The 20,674-nt window shown below is 39.2% G+C and overlaps 1 protein-coding gene across 3 annotated transcripts in view; it reads left to right on the top strand.

The window, feature by feature from the left end:
• Positions 1-20,674, top strand: part of St7 (suppression of tumorigenicity 7) — a 252,673-nt gene that overhangs the window by 138,897 nt on the left and 93,102 nt on the right. For all 3 annotated transcript variants that reach the window (XM_034519092.2, XM_034519093.2, XM_034519094.2), the window contains exons 3-6: positions 6,143-6,302; positions 16,375-16,429; positions 17,667-17,782; positions 20,230-20,305. In XM_034519092.2, the coding sequence (XP_034374983.1) occupies positions 6,143-6,302; positions 16,375-16,429; positions 17,667-17,782; positions 20,230-20,305 (407 nt within the window). The remainder of the gene's footprint in view (positions 1-6,142; positions 6,303-16,374; positions 16,430-17,666; positions 17,783-20,229; positions 20,306-20,674) is intronic.

Below are 20,674 nucleotides of genomic sequence, written 5' to 3'. Positions count from 1 at the left end.
AAAATTAAGAACTGCATAATTTTACATTTTAAATTATAAGTAAGTTATTTGGCAGACAAGAGAGATTCCCCACTTCCCAATATGCCGCAGCTACAAAGCTAGGATCTCTAAGAACTATTTTAAAACCTAAATTTGTTTATGAATGCTTCACTGTTTACACTGTAGGTATGCACCAGGGAAATGTATTCAAAGTGACACCAAATATGTATGCATTAAATAACACCATCTGCCCATCTGAATCCATTCAGCACTTTAAAAATATTGTGAAGTGTTCCTCAAAATCTGATGAGTCTTGGAATACAGAGAAGATTGTTATGCTACTACCTCAAGTTAAAGGTCTTGGTTAATTAAAGTTTGGATTGGCTCCCTTTCTTTTCTTTTGGTACATACTGGAAGAACAGGGGGCATTTATACTAGTGTCCCCTCTGTAAATACAACTTCTATTTTCCAGATATTAATTTGGTCTCAGATACTTAAGCCTACCCTTTGTAGCTGTGATGGTTTGTACATGCTCAAAGCAGGGAGTGGCACTATTAGAAGGTGTGGCCCTGTTGGAGTAGGTGTGACCTTCTTGGAGTAGGTGTGTCACTGTGGGTGTGGGCTTTAAGACTCTCATCCTAGCTCCCTGGAAGTCAGTATTCTGCTAGCAGCCTTCAGATAAAGATGTAGAACTCTCAGCAGCTCCTGCACCATGCCTGCCTGGATGTTGCTATGTTCCTCCCTTGATGATAATGATGAACCTGTAAGCCAGCCTCAATTAATTGTTGTCCTTATAAGAGTTGCCTTGGTCATGGTGTCTGTTCACAGCAATAAAAACTTAGCTAAGACAGTAGCTCTTTCTGAACTCTGGCTGGCTGGTTCAACTCAGCTGTTCTACCTGAAACTCTTTTTCAAGCTGACTGATTCAATCTACCTACTCTGGGATTCTCACTGAATTGCTCTTTTTGGCCACAAACTAACTCTGGCAATTTGTTCTAATCTTATGGCTACTTCTTACTCTCTAGCTCCAGCTGCCTCTGCATGGACTCATGAATGAGTTCAACTCCACTGCACTGTAGTCACTGCATTGCAACCCAGCTTAACTGACTGACTCACTCTCTGCACTGCTCTTAAATAACTTCTCTTTCCTGTGCTGAATTGGGTATATTGGGTATATTGGGTATATTGGGTATATTGGGTATATTGGGAATTGGGTATATCCTATCTCTGACTCATTCTGTCAAATCTTTTTCTGATTTGTCACTTTGCCTCTCATTTAGATATTATTGATTGGAATTAAAGGTGTGTAGGAAAGGATTCCAGCTGGAAGGAATAAATATGTGCTCTAAGGGTGTGTCTGCCCTCCAGCCTGATCACACCAAAAAAATTTTTTGAATGTTTTCAGAGCAGCCATCTTGGTGGATTAAAATTCCTCTGCTTCCCTCTACACTGCTAGGACAGTAGTATTGATGTTCTATGATAAGTCTGGGAAGACACACTTCCCTGCCCCCAAATAACTAAACTGTCCTTACTTATCTGTTATTTCTGCAGTAAAAAGGTAGAAGGATCTAGAGACAAGGTCTGTTTTATCCTAATGCAAATGTTCAGTTAATTTGAGGCCCTTGCCTCTTAGGCTTAATTTGGTTTTTATAGTTAAGAAAGTAGAGATGAAGACCCCCATACTCGGGAGACCCTTCCTCAAGCCTCCGGAAATCGAGACCACCCAAAAATCACAAGAAACCATACCTGGATGCAATCAGCAGAGGTTTATTAGGGGAGGAGCCGGCGGTCAAAAACGACAATCTCTTTAGCTCCAAGAGCAGGGTTTTTGGCCCCGTGTGGTGGGTTAAAGGGTCTTTTATAGCATGGGGTGGGGGGGAGGAAGGCATTTTCGCGTGCGTACACATGATTGGTTGTTTTACAAATTTTGAACATAGCACTGGGAAGACCAAGGGAGGGGTAACCAAGAACAGTGGAACATTTCAGAAAATCTAGCCCAAATGATCTAGAGTCATGTGAGATCACTCTGCACACTCATTCTTCTCAAAAATGTGGTTTTCACCATGCTATTGTGTCCTATTCTGCCATTTCAGATTACTATCTTTACTTTTTCCAGCTATAGGGCTATGGCCCCACCTAGGTGGTAGCATCTTTATCAGTAGTCAGGAATGCCTTCCTGCCTTGGGCGAGGCTTGGGGAATGTAATCCAGCAAGTGTCCTTTACCTGGAATGTGAAGGCCTGAAATCTTATTTTCAGTTCCGAGTTCTGTAAGGCGAAAAATCTACACATATTTCATAAAATGGCCTTTATAATTTTTCACTCTACAGAGAGAGATTGTCAGAGGACACTTAGAGGGAAATGAAGGACTGCCTGTGTGTCTGGTCTAGTTTAACTGAAGTATTGTTATGTTATTTGTTTGTTCATTAAAGAGGCTTAAGTAAGAAAGTAGCAGAGAGAGCTGGTACTTAATTAACTTTGTAATTTATGTCAGGTCAGGTCACTGCATCTTGATGAATAGTCTTTGTTCCTCATCATAAGTGGATCCCCTACATTGTTCTTCAAGGTCCATTTTAGTGTTGCTCTGTGGTATCTGAAATCTCAAGGTTTAGTGTATGTGATGAATACTAGCATGTCATGGATACTGAGGTCTGATGCATGGACTTTCAGTGCAGAGTCATGATTGTTGTGACCCTGGGATATGACTCATGGGTGGCTAGGAATATTGGTGCTATGTGATAGAATGAGACTATGGCATAGTAGGTGTTCTAATAGCACAACCCAGGAGAAAGCAGAATAAAACTTCATTGTCAATGATTAAGAAATACTGTCAGTTCTGTAACAAATGCTTAACGGTTCTTGGGAGCCCTTCTCTTGTAATCACTGAGGCAGAGAGCTTTTGCTGACGTCTTGAGAGCTTTGTTGACTGCTCAGGACTGTAGCCGAGCAGTACCTTGTCACTATGTTTCCTATAAACATCCTAGTGATAAGGAAGATGCTACACTAAGCTAAACTGTGGGGCCATGTTGGATAACACTATTCCTAGGGAAATGTGAATAAACATGTACTCACCCCAGATATGGAACCGATGACAGATAGATAAGGAAGCTACCTAACTCAAGCTTGCTAAAATAATGAGCTTTCTATAGTTACTTAAAGGAGTATGGGTTTGCCTCACAAAAGCTGGATACCTGGAGCACACTACATGACTTGCAGGCAGCTTGACCGATTAGAGAGTGTCCTTTCCCGGCAGCTGGCTGGTCTGACAGTGTCTCTCAGTAACTGTTATTGTTGATATAGGCATAAGGAATGAGGAGCCTAGTGAAGCTGGTCCTTCCTGAGTGAATTTACTTCCCGAGTTTCAGTGAGCTTGCCTGGAGGATGTAATGTTTCACCAATTGTTTGATTAGAACATCCTATGTCTTAACTATCTTCTCTCTAAAAAGAAATGTTTCATTTTAGAGGAAAATGCTACAAAAGGACAAGCAGTGTAGAACCCAGGGGTGGGTGCCATCCTTAAACAGTGTGATAGACAAGCCATTAACATAATAAATAGTAACTTTGTTAACACTTTTGAGAACTAACGGTAGATCAGACATTGAAGTAGGCGCTTTACACTGAGCTGGTAGGAAAATTGAGGACCCTTGAAGATAAATGTGATTTCCACTTCATATACAGTTGATGGTACTAGTGTCCAAATAAATCAAATAACTCACTGGCGCTATAGACATCTTTATAGATCCATAATCTGTATGTTCACCTATGGAGGTCCCTTCAGGTGTCACAGCTAGCATCGAGAAGATCTGTGAAGCAGTGAGAAAGAAAACTTGGTTGAGCTTGACTTCATCGGGCTAGATCAGCTTCTAGAGAGTCAGATGCCAGGTGGTTTATTGCCAGCATATTTAAACACAGTGCAATTTGGAAAAACGTTTCCTGGTATAATATATTCCCTGATACCAAAAGAGGCATAATTACATTGAAACTCAACTTAAGTAGCATGCCATTTCTTCTAAGAAGATGCGTTCTCAAGATAGACTTTCTGTATTATTAGCTAAGGGCCTAGGGAAGGATCTGGCATGGTCTAGGTCATACAGATATCACAGAAGTCATTTGGGTTTTAGGAGTTTGGGAGAGCCCCTGGATATGCAGATAATATTAGGGTCATTTACACTACTAGTCACCTCCATTCCTGGGAACTGGATATGGCCTGTCCCTCCAAAAAACACAGGTCACCAGGATGTTAATCACCTCCATTTCCAGCTTTCTGGAGGGAAAACAGGTTTTTACATCCTTTCCCTTTCGAGGACAATATGCTTAACATTCCTGGTTTCCCTGGAGATCTGTGGGCACGAGGGCCCTCATGCTCCCCAACATTTCCCTTCCTTCCATATCCATGTAACTTTCAAACTATATTCTCCTTAAACATTGCAATGTTAGAAGTAATTCACTGTAATTAAATCAAGGTATCCCACATATGAGTGGGAATGTTAGGTTTGGCTGATAATTTCCTTCTTAAATTCACAGATGCCCTTCCTATTGTTTTAATAGAGCAGAAAATAAGAGAGGAAATTATCGGTTTTTAAATAATAGCCCAATGTCCATTCCAGTGCATATAATGAAACTTTCTTATGAAATAATCAAGGACATAAAGTTAAATAATTCTATGTTGATTGTAGATTTTATATGATAAAGAATAGTACCACTATCCTTTGAGACCTGGGCATGTAGTTATTCTGTTCTCTGTTGTTTTGTTTTATTTTTTCCTCTCTGTAGCCAAGCTGTCCTGGGACTCTTGGCAGTCCTCTTGGCCCAGCCTCTCTATTTATCACTGAAATTATAAATATGAGTCACCATACTTGGCCTTTTGCTTGTTTGAGTTAGGGTCTCACTGTTCTTGAACTCATGACTCGCTTACCTCAGCCTCCTGAATGAGGGCTGCAATTAAGGCCTAGGGCACCTTGTTTTGCCAGTAGCTATTTGTAAATCCCTTCTCTTGCATGGTGTATGACTAGGGAAGAACAAATTGTAATTACATGAGGTAGGGAGAAAAGGATGGGTAGAGCAATATGGAATGGTGGTAGGAAGCAACGGCTCTGGAGGTGGCCATGGGGAGGTGGGCAAAGTGGCTGTGCACATGGGGAGGTGGGCAAAGTGGCTGTGCACATGGGGAGGTGGGCACAGTGGCTGTGCACATGGGGAGGTGGGCACAGTGGCTGTGCACATGGGGAGGTGGGCACAGTGGCTGTGCACATGGGGAGGTGGGCACAGTGGCTGTGCACATGGGGAGGTGGGCACAGTGGCTGTGCACATGGGGAGGTGCTGACTTTCCCAGGCTCAGGGAGCTCTGCCTTCAGCTAGTCATACTTGTATTAAGGAAAGTTATTCCTGTTCTCTTTTGGAATTGAGAGGACATAATAATCAGTAAGCTTTGGGGAAAGAAACACTGGCAATACACAGAAAATTCTTGTTGTGCTGCCCTTAGCAGGAAGGGGGCTGGTAAGTTTCAGGACCTGAGTGCCATCCATGTATAACATGACCACTAATTTTTATGTTTTCCTTTCTAAGACTAGATATCACCATGTTCCTCAGGTTGGCTTTTAACTCCTGTGCTCCAGTGATCCTCCTGCCTCAGTCCCTCAAGCAGCATGCACTAGGTCTCACTGCCCCCATTCTTTTGTTTGTCTCATTTCTTGAAATAAGTCTTACTTTTACAGTTAAAATATTTTTCACTTAAAAATCTTATTTAAAATTACTTAAAATTATGGGTATGATTTTACAAAGATATAAAATGTCAAGAACTATTTAACATTTCTTAAGATATATTTTGGGAAAACTGGTATTCATATATATTTCTAGATTTGCCTTTCAGCTAAGATGTTTTTATTATTTGACTATGATATTAACTTGAAGAAAAATAATTTGGAATACACCTTAATATTCTTTTATCTATTGCTATATTTATTGATTATTTTAAAAAACCACTCTTCAGAGAAAAACCATTTTAACTAAACAATATTGGTGTTTACTTACTGAAATTTATTACAGTTAGACCAATTTAAACGTTTTCAAAGGTGAACAGAAACAGTAAACATATATTAAGGGAATGTGTCCTGAAATTACAAGTAGAAACTGAGGTCATAAACACACATTATTTTTCTGTTCTAGATATTTGAATGGTGGTATTTTCGAAAGTATGGAACGTCCTTCATTGAACAAGTCTCAGTAAGCCACTTGCGCCCCCTTCTGGGAGGGGTTGACAACAACTCTTCCAATAATTCTAACTCCAGTAATGGGGACTCAGATTCCAACAGGCAAAGTGTCTCAGGTATGGAACGTCTCTTACAAAATTTTTCTGAAATTAACACAGCAAAACTGTTTTAAAAGATTACTTTTCAGAGAAGAATTATGTTAAACTTCCAGGGAGTTAAGGAAGCAGTTGCAGAGAAGTAGCACACAAGCTTCCCAGGGACAGGAAATGTTTATGCTGCTAACTTTCCTTTTGTTCCCATTAGCGTTAACCTAACAAGTGTCAACGGCATTAGCTTTGAGACATAGTATATACAGCATAGAGTTCAGAGCAGTCATCAAGTGCGTTTTCCTCCACGATGGCTGCATGTTGAGTCTAACTACATCTGATCTCGATGCTTGTCTGTTTTAAAGGCCTGACTTGTCCTGTCCACTGATGGACAGGCACATTCGTTCAGGTTCCTCAACACAGCACAAGCTGCTTTTATCCCGGTCTGCTCTGTCACAGTTTACTTTCCCTGCTTGTACCTGCCATGTTTCTTAGGACCTGACCTACAAATGTTTCTCTTGTTCCTGTGTCACTCCAAAATCAATGCCTTTTCTAATAGACATACTAATCATCTCTATGTTTTTTGATCTTTGATAGTTTTTCCTTTAGCAACAACATCAAGTAGTGACTGGTGGCGGTGTTTTTAATAGCATCTGTAGTGTACTGCACAACCAGCTTCTGTATCTTTGAAAGTCAATAAGCAGATGAGTTGAAACAAGAGGAAAGAATCTATTCCTTCACTAACAGTAAATTCTTAAGTACTTATGAACTTGGTTTCTACTGGTTCTTATGAACTAAAAAATGTCCTCATCTCCATTGGAGTATCTTCTTCAGGAGATAGGTTAGTGTTTGTTTTTGCTTTTTTTTCTATAACTCAGTCACATTTTCTATCTTCTTAGCCAGACTGTCGGCAACAAGGAACATTTGTTCCTGATGTTGAGTCATGGCATTTTAGCCCGTGCTTTTCCAGCTGAAAGTGAATAGTATGGGAAGCTGCTAGTGTGTGCTCACCTCATTCTAATGGTACACATGTGAGAATTGGCACCATGCAGGTAACACAATTGTTTGGGACCTTGTAAATGTATCTACATTGTGAAAAGAAAAGGAGGCCCAAGCTCAGCAGAACACTGCATTAACCAGAAATGCAAAGACTTGTGGCTCGTTGTTCTAATGAGGAATGTGATCATTTAGTCATTCTCACACAAGGAGGGGCAGATCATTGCTGTCACATATGTCTACTATGAAGCTTCCAGAGATTACCTGTATTGTTGACTGACTCCAATTTCTGTATACTTGCATGGTGCAGAAAATTAGCAGATGACAGAAAGCATGCCCTTTAAAGGTATTCTTTAAAATGCTTACATTTATAGTCTCATGAAAGCTCTCCTTTCTCCTTACCCAGCTTAAAGCTCTTGACATTTTTTAATGCAATGAAAAGTCCATGTTCTCCATATTAACGTTATTTTTAATTTATTATCATGCATGTGATATTGGGGTGAAGGATATGTGCACAGCCTATGTGTGAAAGTCAGAGGACAACTCTGTGTTCAGAACTCTCCTTCCACCTTGAGTGGGTTCTAGGGATGGATCAAATTCAAATTACCAGGCTTGTATAATTGCACTCCTGCTAGATCATACACTTTTCTGAGTATATATATGATTTATTATGTGGATTTTGATGTTATCATTTGCAAGGAAGAATCTATGTCCTTTTAAACAATATATTCATCTAAGTATATCTTTTTAGCCCCAGATACTTGGGAGGCAAAGACCAAAGCATCAGATGAGTTCATGATGTGTCCATGTATTCACAGCTACTAGTCTAGACAGTATGAGACCAAGTCTCAAAATCAGAACAAACAAAACAGAAAAAAAGATAAAAATACATTAGAAACTGACAGCCATGGGAATTCTCAAGTTTTACCTGGCTAAGATTAAACTTGATTATTATTACTGACTCTGTTCACGACTCTGTCCTCTTTTTGTTAACTTACTGCATAACAGATATAGCATGTATGATATGATTTTACAACAATGTTTTAATAGTTACCTTTAGAAAATGGAAATTACTTTGTATAAGTATACTTAGGTATGAATAGACTTTCTTCTTGACATCTATACTGCTAATATTTGGCTAATTCAGTGTGACAAACATGTAAGTAGGTATGGAAATATCAGAAATCATGCGATTAACATTGCTGTATATTTTCTTGTGCTGATTGTTTTGTGTGTGTGTGTGTGTGTGTGTATGTTTGTTTGAGAGTCTTACTAGGCTTTCTTAAAATTCACTATGTAGCCAAGGATAGCCTCTAAGTCACTATAATCCTTCTTTCTCATCCTCTGAAATGCTGGATTTATTTATATGACAAGAGGCCATCATGCCTGGATGATTTTTATTTCTAAATAAATAAAGTACTACAAAATACATTATCTGCAATTCTCTCTACTATTAATCACTTTCTGTTTATAGCCTGTATTAGCTTACAGGGAAAAAGGTGCAGACCTGAAAATACTTCATGTATTTCCTTAAAATAGATGGATTTGCATTAAAATTCATATTCCCTTTAAACTAATAAAAAAAGGCATTGAATGCATAACTGAAGGTAGAGTTTGTTGATTTTCCTAAAATGCATAGACATCTTCATTGAATTTTACATGAAATATAACTTAGCAAATAAAGTCCCATGAACTTAAACAAAGAAGGTTTAATGGCATTGTTTGGAAAATAAAATTATTGACAAAATTAAAGATAAGATAAAAACATTACTTATAACTATTGGTCCAAGTGAAGACTCATTAGAGACCTTAACGTATTATTTGTCTTAACTAAAATCTGGTAGTCACCCCCACCTCATGGTGGTTTGGGAGGAATGAGGAAGCAGGGCAGACCGTGAGTGCATTCTGAAGCTCCTCTTGTCTAAAGTGGGTGGAATGCAGACTTGCTCAAATTGTTCTGTGCTTCTTACTTGTGGCTCAGTGGAGAAGTGTGGTTGATTACATAGTTTCTTACTTTAGCCAAACTTCAGCTTGTTTGGCCAAAGGTCATGTGTGTGGACATTCTTGTTTCATTTTATTTTATTTGGGAACTAAACTGCTATGTTTCTTCCAAATGTATGGTTTCTGATAAACTCTGTTGATGTATTTTGCCACATCACCACAAAGCTCACTGCCATTTCTTAATTCAGTGCACTTTATGAGTTGGTGATGCACAAGGTTTAAAATGTAGCCAACTTCTCCCTGAGAGAGGGGATTCTCACAACCCACTGAGACCTAGAATTTGGCTTTAGGAGAACATTTTTTTGATAATTTATTCTTGTTGTCAAATAAAATACCATAAAGACAAGGTTTGCAGCATTTGTCTTTTGCCAGATAGATATTGGGAAAAGTGCAAGTTGCTCCATCTTATAAGCAGAGATGCCAAAGTCAAGCTCAGCTGCTCTGAGACACTTCAGCAGCCCTAGGAGAACTGGGTCTCCACACAGTCCAGACACAGCCATCTGGCTTCCTATCCAAGTCATCTCATTTGGATAATTAATAATTTTCATAACATATTTCAAATTCTAGATGATTATAAAATTCAAATTTCTAATTAATTATAATTATGCTGTATAAATATATATTCTTCATTCTAAATTAATGCTTATTGGATCATTTGGGCAGTTCAAGCACTGATTTAATAAACAGGATTAACAAAGACACACTGGAAATAACAAATGGGAAAAGTAAAAAAAAAAAAAAAATCCTAAAACCATAGTAGATGGCAACTCTCACAATTAGACAGTTCTCCCTAAAGAAGTCCATGTAGTTCTCATCATATTTAACACTTTTAGTATTTGCTGTCAGTTTTAAGTGATATCACCATATTTAATTTTTATAATAACTCCATTAAGCAGAGAACTATTATTATGTCCATTTTAAGCTTGAGAAAGCTGAGGTACAGGAAACAAGTCTCATGACTGACAACCTAGGTATTTTTCTCTGTAATAATACAGAGAATGTTCTTCCTCTTCCTGGACAGTGTCTTGTCCTCTGTAGCTCAGGGTGACCTCAAACTCTGAATCCTTCAGTTTCCCCTCCCGAGTTTTGGATATTACAGGTACACCACCTTATGGATACAAGTTCTTAAGGACTAATTGGATATTTTAAGTCACTGCCCCAGACCCTCTGTAAGGTCTATAAAGCTAAAGTTAATATAATTATTATCAACTAAAAGACTTATTATTGGCTCACACCTATAATGTCAGTGTTAGCTAGGCAAAGTCAGGGAAGTTGAAAATTCTAAGGTCAGTTTAACCTATGGAGTGGGACCTTGCCTGGAAAACATTAATAACAATGGTATTAATCGTCTGTAACAAAATGCAGGACATGATTTGTGACCTGACATTAAATGTCTTCAAAAGCAGCTGGGCGGCCGTGATTGACAGGTCAAGCTGCTAGTCGTAGTTCTATGACTTTCCCAGTCAGTGATCTGAGGCTTGTCATTTAACTTTCCTAAATAATCCTTAGTGTCTTGATCTGAAAACATGAGAATAGTAGTCACAACAACTTCACAGAGTGTTCTGGAAATTAAATGAGGCCATGCGGAAATTCGGTCAGAGGACAGCTTTTTATGTAGGAGTACCTCCCAGATAAACTGACTTTATGAGTAGATTTGGGAGATATGGCTACGTGACTCTTTTACACCCAGGCTTTTCAGAGCTTTCAGTTCAGATGTTTCCCTTTGCGAAATTAAACATTTTTATGTATTAGGGGCCTTTGGGATTGCTTATTAATAGTCTCAGTGATGGTAAACTATATATTTACATGCCAAAATTTAATGCATGGCCTGAAAATGATTTCCTAGCCATCTTTTCAAAATCATTTGCTATTAAAATGTATAGTCTAGTACAGAAGAAATGTCTATTTATATAGTGGAGAAGTCTGGAATGGATTCATTCTAGTGAACACACATTTACTTAGAACTTATTTCAGGGTTAATACATTATTTGGTGGAGTTGATTAAGTCAGCAAAGGCCAGCTAGAAATGTATGACATGTGAATTAAAAGATTTAGCCATCTCATCGTTTCTTCAACAAAACTGGTACTATTTTGAATAAAGCAAACCAATAAAAATGATTTTAAAATTCACACTTACTAATCCTTTTTTAAAATTCTGTGCAAGAATTTATAATAACAAAATTTGTTGAATGAAGGCTACCCATGTTTCCTTTACCATTTTTTCTCTTTAAAATTACTTTTTCCTTACATGAGCAGTTTGCTTACTCTAAACTATGACGCCTACAAAATGCCACAAAACCATAAAGTCTTTGGACCTGAGGTCCATAAGCAACAAACAGCCCACGTCCCAGAGAGGGGGGATGTGAGAGCAAGGGACAAGCATAAGGGACTGATGCTTAAGGCAGCCGGGAGCTTGAAGCACATTGAAGCACAGAAGGTATCAGATCCCTGCGGATTTACTCAAATATAAAAGTGAATCATTTTACCTCCGCTGAAATACTGACATCCAAACTGAAATGAAACCAACTGTTAGGTACGGATAAAAAAAAAAAATCGAGAAGACTTACGGAGACAGCCCTGTTAGAGAAACTGGGCGGGCCTGTGAAGAACTGCACCTGTGCTGAGGTGGAAAATGGCGCCCACGCAGCCCTCCTCGGCGCCCGGGACCAGTGCGGAGCGGCTCCGACTAGCCAGAGGTTGTAAGCAAGGTCAGGCCAAACCAGTCCTGCATCTGCTGTGGTGCTGCAGGTGGCTGCGTCCCTCCGAGGGGTTCACCTCCTGGCTGGTGCTGGGCCCTGTCTGGTTTCTGGTCAGCCTCCACTGCTAGTATGGGCCTGTGGTTCAGCAGTAAGGTCCCATCCCTCCTCTGCTCTGTGGGATCATGGTGTCCCGCCAGGCTGGCTCCTCTGGAGGGACAAACACACAGCGGCCGGAGGTTCGCGTTCATATTCTGGCGCTCCGTGTGGTGGGCCTAGGATCGTCAACTCCGAGCAGCATGGCGGTTTGAACAGGCCTCTCCCTCTCAGTGTCTACCACCCACGTGGCTTACTGGCAGTTCTTTAGGTGTTTTCTGTCCTTGGGGTTCTGTCCTGACAGACACAAATCTGGAGAGAAGGTCTCTGCTCGAGGCTGTGTCTTCGTTAAGTTGGTTAAAGCTCAGATAGCTAAAGGCCCTGCAGCCCAGCTTGGAGACAGTTGTGTTATGGTATTCTTTGCAGCCAGCAGGCCCAGCACAGCAGTCAGATGTTATATTATTACTTTTTCTCAAAAATAGTTGTTTTGAAAAGCTATGAAGTAGTTACGGCTTAATTATTTTTTTTAAAAAGGGAGTACTTCCAATAATTGCCTAAAATTGATCAGTGTGATATAGAAGATTAGGTATTCATTTCTAAAGTATCAGAACTAGTAACTGTACAAGTCAAAATCCCATTAACAACTGATTTACTTGGGGTTAATCTAATAATAATAATAATCATATGTTCGGTGAAAACTTTAGACACTTTGGAAGTATTGTTTTGAAATAACTGATACTTCCAGAGAGGAATTTTTGAGATCTGTTCATCCACTGCACAATTTAATTAATGAAATTATAGGATGTTGAAATGTGATGATTTTTGCCTATTGTAGGTTATCAGATGATTCTAGACATCAGTTCTCAACCTTATTTACTGTGATCCTGGAGGAAAGGGTGTAAGATATACAACTCACTGATTTATGTAAGGGATGTAGATGATAAGCTTCAACCTCCTCATAGAAAGGATCAATGAAAGCTAAGCTTATAACTATGATACAAGTTGCTATTTCTGCTGTTGCGAAGAGGCTGGAGCCTGTAAACTCAGCACTGAGAACCAGGTGAGTCCCCTCAAAGGACTGGGGCTGCCCAGATCAGTCACTCATTAAGAAGATGCCCTCCAGGCTTGTCTTCTGAGGGAATGTTCTCAGTGGAGGTTCCCTCCTCTCAGACGACTGTAGCTTGTGTCAAGAAGACATAAAAGCATCCAGCACAGTAAATGGGTCAAAGGTACCAAGTGCTGATGGTAGTGATGGAAGCTTTTAATGGGACCTGAAAAAGGGAGGCTTAAACATTCAGCGCTTGCTTTAGAAATCCTTAATGGATTATGTTTTATGTTCTGTTTCCCACATAGAAACAACTGTCTCATTTTGACAAAGAAGTATATGTTCTCTGTAGACTTGGAAATGTCATGTTGTTTTAATGGTGGCTGGTTCCTTTCCCCTTGAGTTTTGGTCTTCTCTTATACATGCTGAGGTCACATTTCCATCAGAGCGCTAAGTGGAGACTGTATTATGGACACTGAAAACGGAAGCACACACAGAGAGCGTGCTTGTATTAGGAGCATACTTAGAAGTAGACTCTTAATGATGTGAGCAAGTGCCTAATGGAGTCCCAGTTGACTTTGAGTGCTTCCCAATGGCCCTGAAATTGTGGGAGATAATGAAGAATGGAACGTTCTTTTTGAAAAGTAAATTTGAAATATGATCTGAAATAAGTTCATTCCTCAAGAGGACACACAAAAAGAGAGTTTATGTGTGAGCTCTCTCGCCCTGTGGAGGTCCGTTTCTCTGCAGTCTTCACGTCTGTGGAGGTCCGTTTCTCTGCAGTCTTCACGTCTGTGGAGGTCCGTTTCTCTGCAGTCTTCACGTCTGTGGAGGTCCGTTTCTCTGCAGTCTTCACGTCTGCCATTTATACCATTTGTTCATGTTATATTAAGCCACATCAGGCAACTGATATTTATGGGGTGTGTTCTCTGGAGCCAATGCCATGCTAAAAGAATTTTCCATAGGAAAGATTATAGAACAGGACACCAAGATAAATCACATCACTTAAGGCAAAAATTTGATGTGCGCATATAGATGACCTTTATATTGCGTATTTCTTTAAGCAAAAATAACCTGCCCTGGGCGCTCAATTTTAACAATGTAATCTGGGAAGATAATAGCTTTGTACTTTGTTGGCGCCTTAACCCCCTTCACATCTGCTGCAGCTAATTGCATCTTAATTTCTAAGTTTCATGGGTAGTTTCAAAGTTAATACAGAACCGTTTTGCAACATCAAGTTAACAAGGCCTTAGTTCTTTTAAGTGATAAATGTAACATTTTAGAACGTTTGCAGCACCCCCTGCTGGCTGTGTTGTGGAAATTCCTATGTTAAGTGTTCTTAGGTACGAGTCTTGGTAACTATTTGAAGTACACACAGTATTTCTTTTTGGAGTTATTTTTCCTTAGAAATATTTTGCTTAAACTGGGGTTATAGGGTTAAAATTTCAACTGAAGATAATTTTCATTCTAATTTGTCAGTTGGGTTTGAATGGTGCTTATTTCCTCGGACACTATAACAACCTACTTGTTGGGGAAAAATGTTTGCCAGATTGTTTTTAAAATGGTATTTCTAATCAAATTAAGTAAGAGAAGAGCTATCTTTTCAAATACCTATGTTTTATTGTACATAGTTTTACCATGAATATCTTTCACACAAGTCACAAGGTTATTTTATGCTAAGTGCAAACCTCACAGGATTTCTGAAGCTTGAGTCTCATTGAAGAACAGTTGGAGGAGATGGAGTTAGAGCTACAACAGCCCTAAGGACAGAAATCACAAAACTTGGCTGACACAATGTTTCAAGCCAAGATCTGGAGTCATAGTGTTCATGACCCTTCTAATGGGCTTTTTGTTTGGACCACAAATAATTAACTAAAAGAAACATAATTTTCTAGTTAGTGTCATATGAAATGATAACTATCAAATCTGAGTTTTCTCTTAAGGACAAAATTCAAACATGTTGCATTAAGTGACAAGTTAAATGACAAGTTAAACTTTAGGGCCATTATAAACTGGGTAAATGTAAAATGAGATAGTGGCTTACTTTAAAGATAAATTCATCTTTTACATGAAAATGTACATACATCCCTTTGTAAGTATGTACTTGCTTTACTATTTCAGCAATCAACTGAAGGGATCATACAGAATGGTACTTTATATTGTATTACATGCAGAGTGTCAGTGGTTTACATGTCTCCTCCACTGTTAAAGTAATGACTACTGGGTAGATGGATGCATGGGTGGGTGGAGGGATGGGTGGAGGGATGGCTGCTGGATGAACAGGCCTGCTGTAGAATCCTAACGAATCATCATCTGGCCTTTAAGGTCTCTTGGATTTCTGCCATAGTTGTGATTGTACACATTAGTGGGTGTGTCCTTTGAGGACTGATGTTTTGACTTTGGTTAAGTGAGTTTTATTTTCTAACAAAACTGTATTTATCCAAAGAGATCTAGTATTATAAAGTATTAGAAAGTCTTCATAGGATGTTTGAAAACAATTGTAGTTTATTAATCACATGCTTAATATAACATGGCCTTAAGCCTATTAATGGACTTTTCTAAGTTAAAGCCCTGTGGTTCTAGTTTCTGTGTTCCTTATAACAAGAAGATATAATTTTAGTAATTCACATTGTGACATTAGAGCTCTATATATGTTTCAGTATAAGTAAAAGAAGTGAAAATGCTCTAAAATGATTTGTTTTCATAGAATTTCTTCCAGCAGTTGTGGTAACATTAATTTTCTTATCCCTTCCTGGAAAAGCAATATTAATCTAGTGAGTTATCTCCAAATAAAATTTGCCATCAACCTTAATGGGCCAAGTCTAGTGCTCCTGGTGTTACATATGATGCAGAGCTATAGTTTCTCAAGGATGTCATTGAGAGAGGTGTGCTAGAGCGGCAGAAAGTAGTCCCATCTGTCCATGTACCTTTTACCTTTATTGTTGCAAGTTCATTTATAAAATCTGCGTAAATCTCTTAGAACAACCACACAGAGCTACACAGTAGCTGATATTGGCATGCACTATCATTTAAAAAATGAGGAAACTTGAGCCTAGAGATTAGGTGATGTTTCCTCTCTGTCCCAGTGCCTGAGAAGTCTCAAGTGCCTGATTAATCTCCAGGGCTGTGTTTTGTTTTTCAACTTCCTACATAAAGGATGGAGAACCACAGATTCTTTATCAAATGGTCAGGAAGGGTGTTTTACTGAATTAATTAGCTCCTAATATAATTGGACTTACATATCATTTCATATTCCCCTTTGTTACAGAATGCAAAGTATGGCGAAATCCACTGAACCTGTTTAGGGGTGCGGAATACAATCGGTGAGTCTTGCCAGTTCAGAGAAATGAATGAGCGGCTTAGAGAGCAAAGACAGCAAGTGTTGCTGCTGGTTCATTTAGGGGTCACCGAATAGTGTGAGTTACCTTCTTCCCTCCTCCTTTCTTCTCCCTCACCCTTCCCTATCCTCCCTCCTTTTCCAGCTCTTCTCCTCTTTCTTCCTCCTCGTCCTCTTTTTTACTCCTGTTTGAGACAGGGCTTCATAGTCCAGAACGTGCTTTGTGGCTGCGTCCCTTTGCTCCTGGTCCTCTTACCTCACAAGTGAAGCCTGGGATTACAGCATGTCACCACGTCCAACAGCTTCTGTTTGCGGATACAGTCTTTAAGTGTTTTGATTTTTATGTTTTATAGATATTTTAGAATAATATATAAAATTATAGGTTGCAATTGTTTTCTATTGTACTTATTCTTTAAAAAATTATTAATGTATGTGTATGTATGTTGCATATAGGGGATTATTCTCCCCTTGCATTGTGTGGGATCTAGACCTTGAGCTTGAGATTTTAAGCTTGGTTGCAGATGGCCCATTTGCTGAGCTACCTCACTGCCTTCTGTTGCACTTATTCTTTTCAATATATATCCTACAGACCCGGGATTCTGAAGGCTCTGTAACTTTATTATATGGATCCCAGAGAAGTTATATTGCAACTTAATTGAGTGAAGTAATTAGGCAAATTAGAAATTCATAGTATGGGGGAAATATCTATTTGTAATATTAGAGAAGTTTTCCATTAGTGAGGACTATTAAAATGTTAATGCAAAACCAAGAGAATATGTGTATTTTGTGCTATATAATTCCCGAAGGAAGAACAAGATAACTTTTTTGAGTTTTTTTTTTTTTTTTTTTTTTTTTTTTTTTTTTTTGTGTTTGGTTGGTTTACCTGCATATGTGTCTCTGTACCATGTGCATGCAATGCCAAGGGAGACCAGAAGACAGCATTGGATCCCCCTTAGAACTGGAGTTACAGACACTTGTTAGCTGTCATGGAGTTGCTAGGAATCCAACGGGAGTCCTCTGTAAGAGCATTCAGTGATCTTTCCCATTGAGCCGTCTTTGCAGCTCAGGGCAAAATATTTTTTTAAAACTATGTTTTGGTGTTCATGAACAAAGGTATTTTAATGCTCAGTAGTGGTTTGCATTTCAATCTCTCTGCATCTTCCTCCTTCATAGGTTTTTTTCCTTTCTCAAAACGGTCTGTCCATCATATTTGCCCCTGACAGGTACACTTGGGTCACAGGACGAGAGCCTCTGACATACTATGACATGAACCTCTCTGCCCAGGACCACCAGACATTCTTTACTTGTGATTCTGACCATCTTCGTCCTGCAGATGCAAGTATGGAAAACTCTTCAGATACTTAAGGGTGGGAAAGCTTTTCAGCTTGTTCCAAATCTTGGTTCTGATTCCACCATGTCTGCTCTATAGCTTTGTTTGGTGGCACATATCTGTAATCTCAGTACTCAGAAGGCGGTTGCTGGAGGACATCTAGTTTAAGACCAGCTTGGACTATGTAGCAAATTGCAGGCCAACCTGGGCTGTATAAGAAAAACAAGGAGGGCTAGGGAGATAGACCAGGGGGTAAAGTTCTTGTCTTGTAGGCATGAGGACCTGATTTTGATTCCTTAACCCCTGTAAACAGAAACAAAACCCACATTTGGTAGCACATTTTTTAAATCTTATCTCTGAGCAGGCAAAAACAAGTGGATCTCTAGGGCTTGCTGGCCAGTCAGCTTAAACTATGTGGCAAGATCGAGGCATGTCTCAAGGGAGGAAGAAAAAGAAAAGTGAGAGAAGGACTGACATGAGGTTATCCTTTGGACTATGTGCGTGTGTGCGTGCGCACACACACACACTCACAAACACACATGCATACTCTCTCTCTACAATGAATAGAATATTAAATTGACTAATAAAACTAAGAATTCATAAAGAATACTTATATGAAATTTATTCACAATGATTATCAGTATATAAATGAGGCTTGTTATCTAGAACATGATTTTTAAACATCAAAATAAGCTCTATGTGTTTTGAAGACACACATCTTACACAAAGTGTTAAACTTCAAGGGTGAGGTGGAATAAGGGTCTCCTTAATCACATTCTGATTAGAAGCTGGGATTTGAGGAATGGGGGAAGTGGGTGTGGCACATACCTTTAATCCCAGCACTCAGGAAGCAGACACAGGCAGATCCCTGAGTTCGAGTCCAGCCTGATCTAGAGTGAGTTCCAGGCCAGCCAGAGCTACCCAGAGAAACTGTATCTCAAATTGGGATTTATTGACTATAAATGGCCACCCTACTTTACTGACTTAAGATATTGGTTTACTGTCATTGGAAGCTCACGTGGCTTTGGCTATAGGAGGGCGTATGTGCTTTCTTTCTCTGGCAGACCTTGTTTAGCACTCATTTTACACTTATTACTTTGCTGTTGGTAAGTTTTGTATTATTAAATGGGTCAAAAGTGAATCTGAAAATCCTTTCTTAATTAGAATTACATTATTATATTGAAACACCACAACTAATGCAATTTGGGGATAAGAAAGGGTTTATTTACTTGGTTTACATATCCTGAACCATAGTCCATTGAAGGCAGCGGAGGCAGGAACTCAGACTAGACCAGGACCTGCAGGCAGGAGCTGATGCAGAAGCTCTGGAGGAGTACTGCTTACTTGCTTGCCTCCCCATGGCTTGCTCAGCCTGCTGTCTTATAGAGAGAGCTAGGAGCACCAGTCCAGAGTTAATACCATCCACCCCTGTCAGTACTAAGAAAATGCCCCAAAGGCTTGCATTGACTGATTTTATAGACACACATTCTCAACTGAGAGTTCCTCTTCCCAAATTACTTTAGCTGATGTCAAGTTGACATAAAACTAGACAGGACAGTACCTTTACAAAAACAATTTATACATATGTTTAAGAAACTGACTTATAAAAATATGAATTATCAACTGGGCAGTGGTGGTGCCCGCCTTTAATCACAGCACTTAGGAGGCAGAGGCAGGTAGAATTCTGAGTTCGAGGCCAGCCTGGTCTACAGAGTGAGTTCCAGGACAGCCAGAGCTCCACAGAGAAACCCTATCTCAAAAGAAAATATGAATTATCAAATTATTTACGAGTATTGTTATTTTTGAAGTCCTTGTTGCTATTATAGAATATCATATGTCACTCTATGATTAATATTCCTGGGTACTAAGCTTCTCTCAGTATATTCGCAAGCTGCTCTGATACATAATAAAACTAGATTTTCAGGGAAATCGAGTCACAAATATCCATGTCAACCAAAATTCTATAGCAGCCCACTTTCTCTACATAGTTTAAACTTTCAAATATCCCGCACTTGTAACAGTTGTTTTGGAACATGTTAAATAGAAATTATATGTTATAGAATGAGCAAGGTGCTGAGAGTCACTTCAGATGGGAACAGGTGCATTCAGGATGGTCTGACCACAATAGAAATTTCAAAGTATGGAAAACATGTTTTCTAACAGCAGGTATTTATTAAAAACAAAAGATATGAATTCTCTATTAGAGCTCATTTTCTTAACTTTTTAGTGTATAATATTTATTCCTATAATGTAATCCTCACACAAAAAGTTTGTTATTGGCAGCTGAAGATCAGTGAAATGGCAATTCAGAATACTTGTGTGACTTTGGGGATATGAGTTGACTTCCTTAGTAATAAAATGTTACAATTAAAGCTGCCAACTGCTTACTGCCTTCAGCTAGACATCACAATTATATGTAGTGGGTGACTTGAATTATTCCCTTTTTTTCTAACTAGTAATGCAAAAGGCTTGGAGAGAGAGAAACCCTCAAGCCAGGATTTCTGCAGCTCATGAAGCCTTGGAGATAAATGAGTAAGTAGGGAACAGACTTGCCATTAAAATGAAGATACACGTTATGCCAAGTATTTTCGGTCACCCACCATTGATGGGATACTTCTGTCATGCTGTGTATTTGAAATGAGGGCTATTTCCAAGGATATTACTTTCTAAAGTTTTGTTTCTATGAAGAATAGCTCTGTGTGTGTGTGTGTGTGTGTGTGTGCGCGCGTGCGTGCGTGTTGGAGCAAAGTTCAGTGCCTTTACTGTGACCCCAGATTAAACCCTTCAAGGGATATCCTTGGCATATTATGAGAACATGAGCTAAGTACAGTTCTTGGCAGATCTAGAACATTTTTCACAGGGACTCTCCTTTCTAGATGTAGAATGCTCGTCTGTGCATTC

This window comes from Arvicanthis niloticus, chromosome 15, assembly GCF_011762505.2.
Source record: "Arvicanthis niloticus isolate mArvNil1 chromosome 15, mArvNil1.pat.X, whole genome shotgun sequence".
In the NCBI taxonomy this organism is placed as follows: Eukaryota; Metazoa; Chordata; class Mammalia; order Rodentia; family Muridae; genus Arvicanthis; species Arvicanthis niloticus.
Note: the sequence above shows the minus strand (reverse complement) of the source record. Positions and strands in the feature narration are given on the sequence as shown.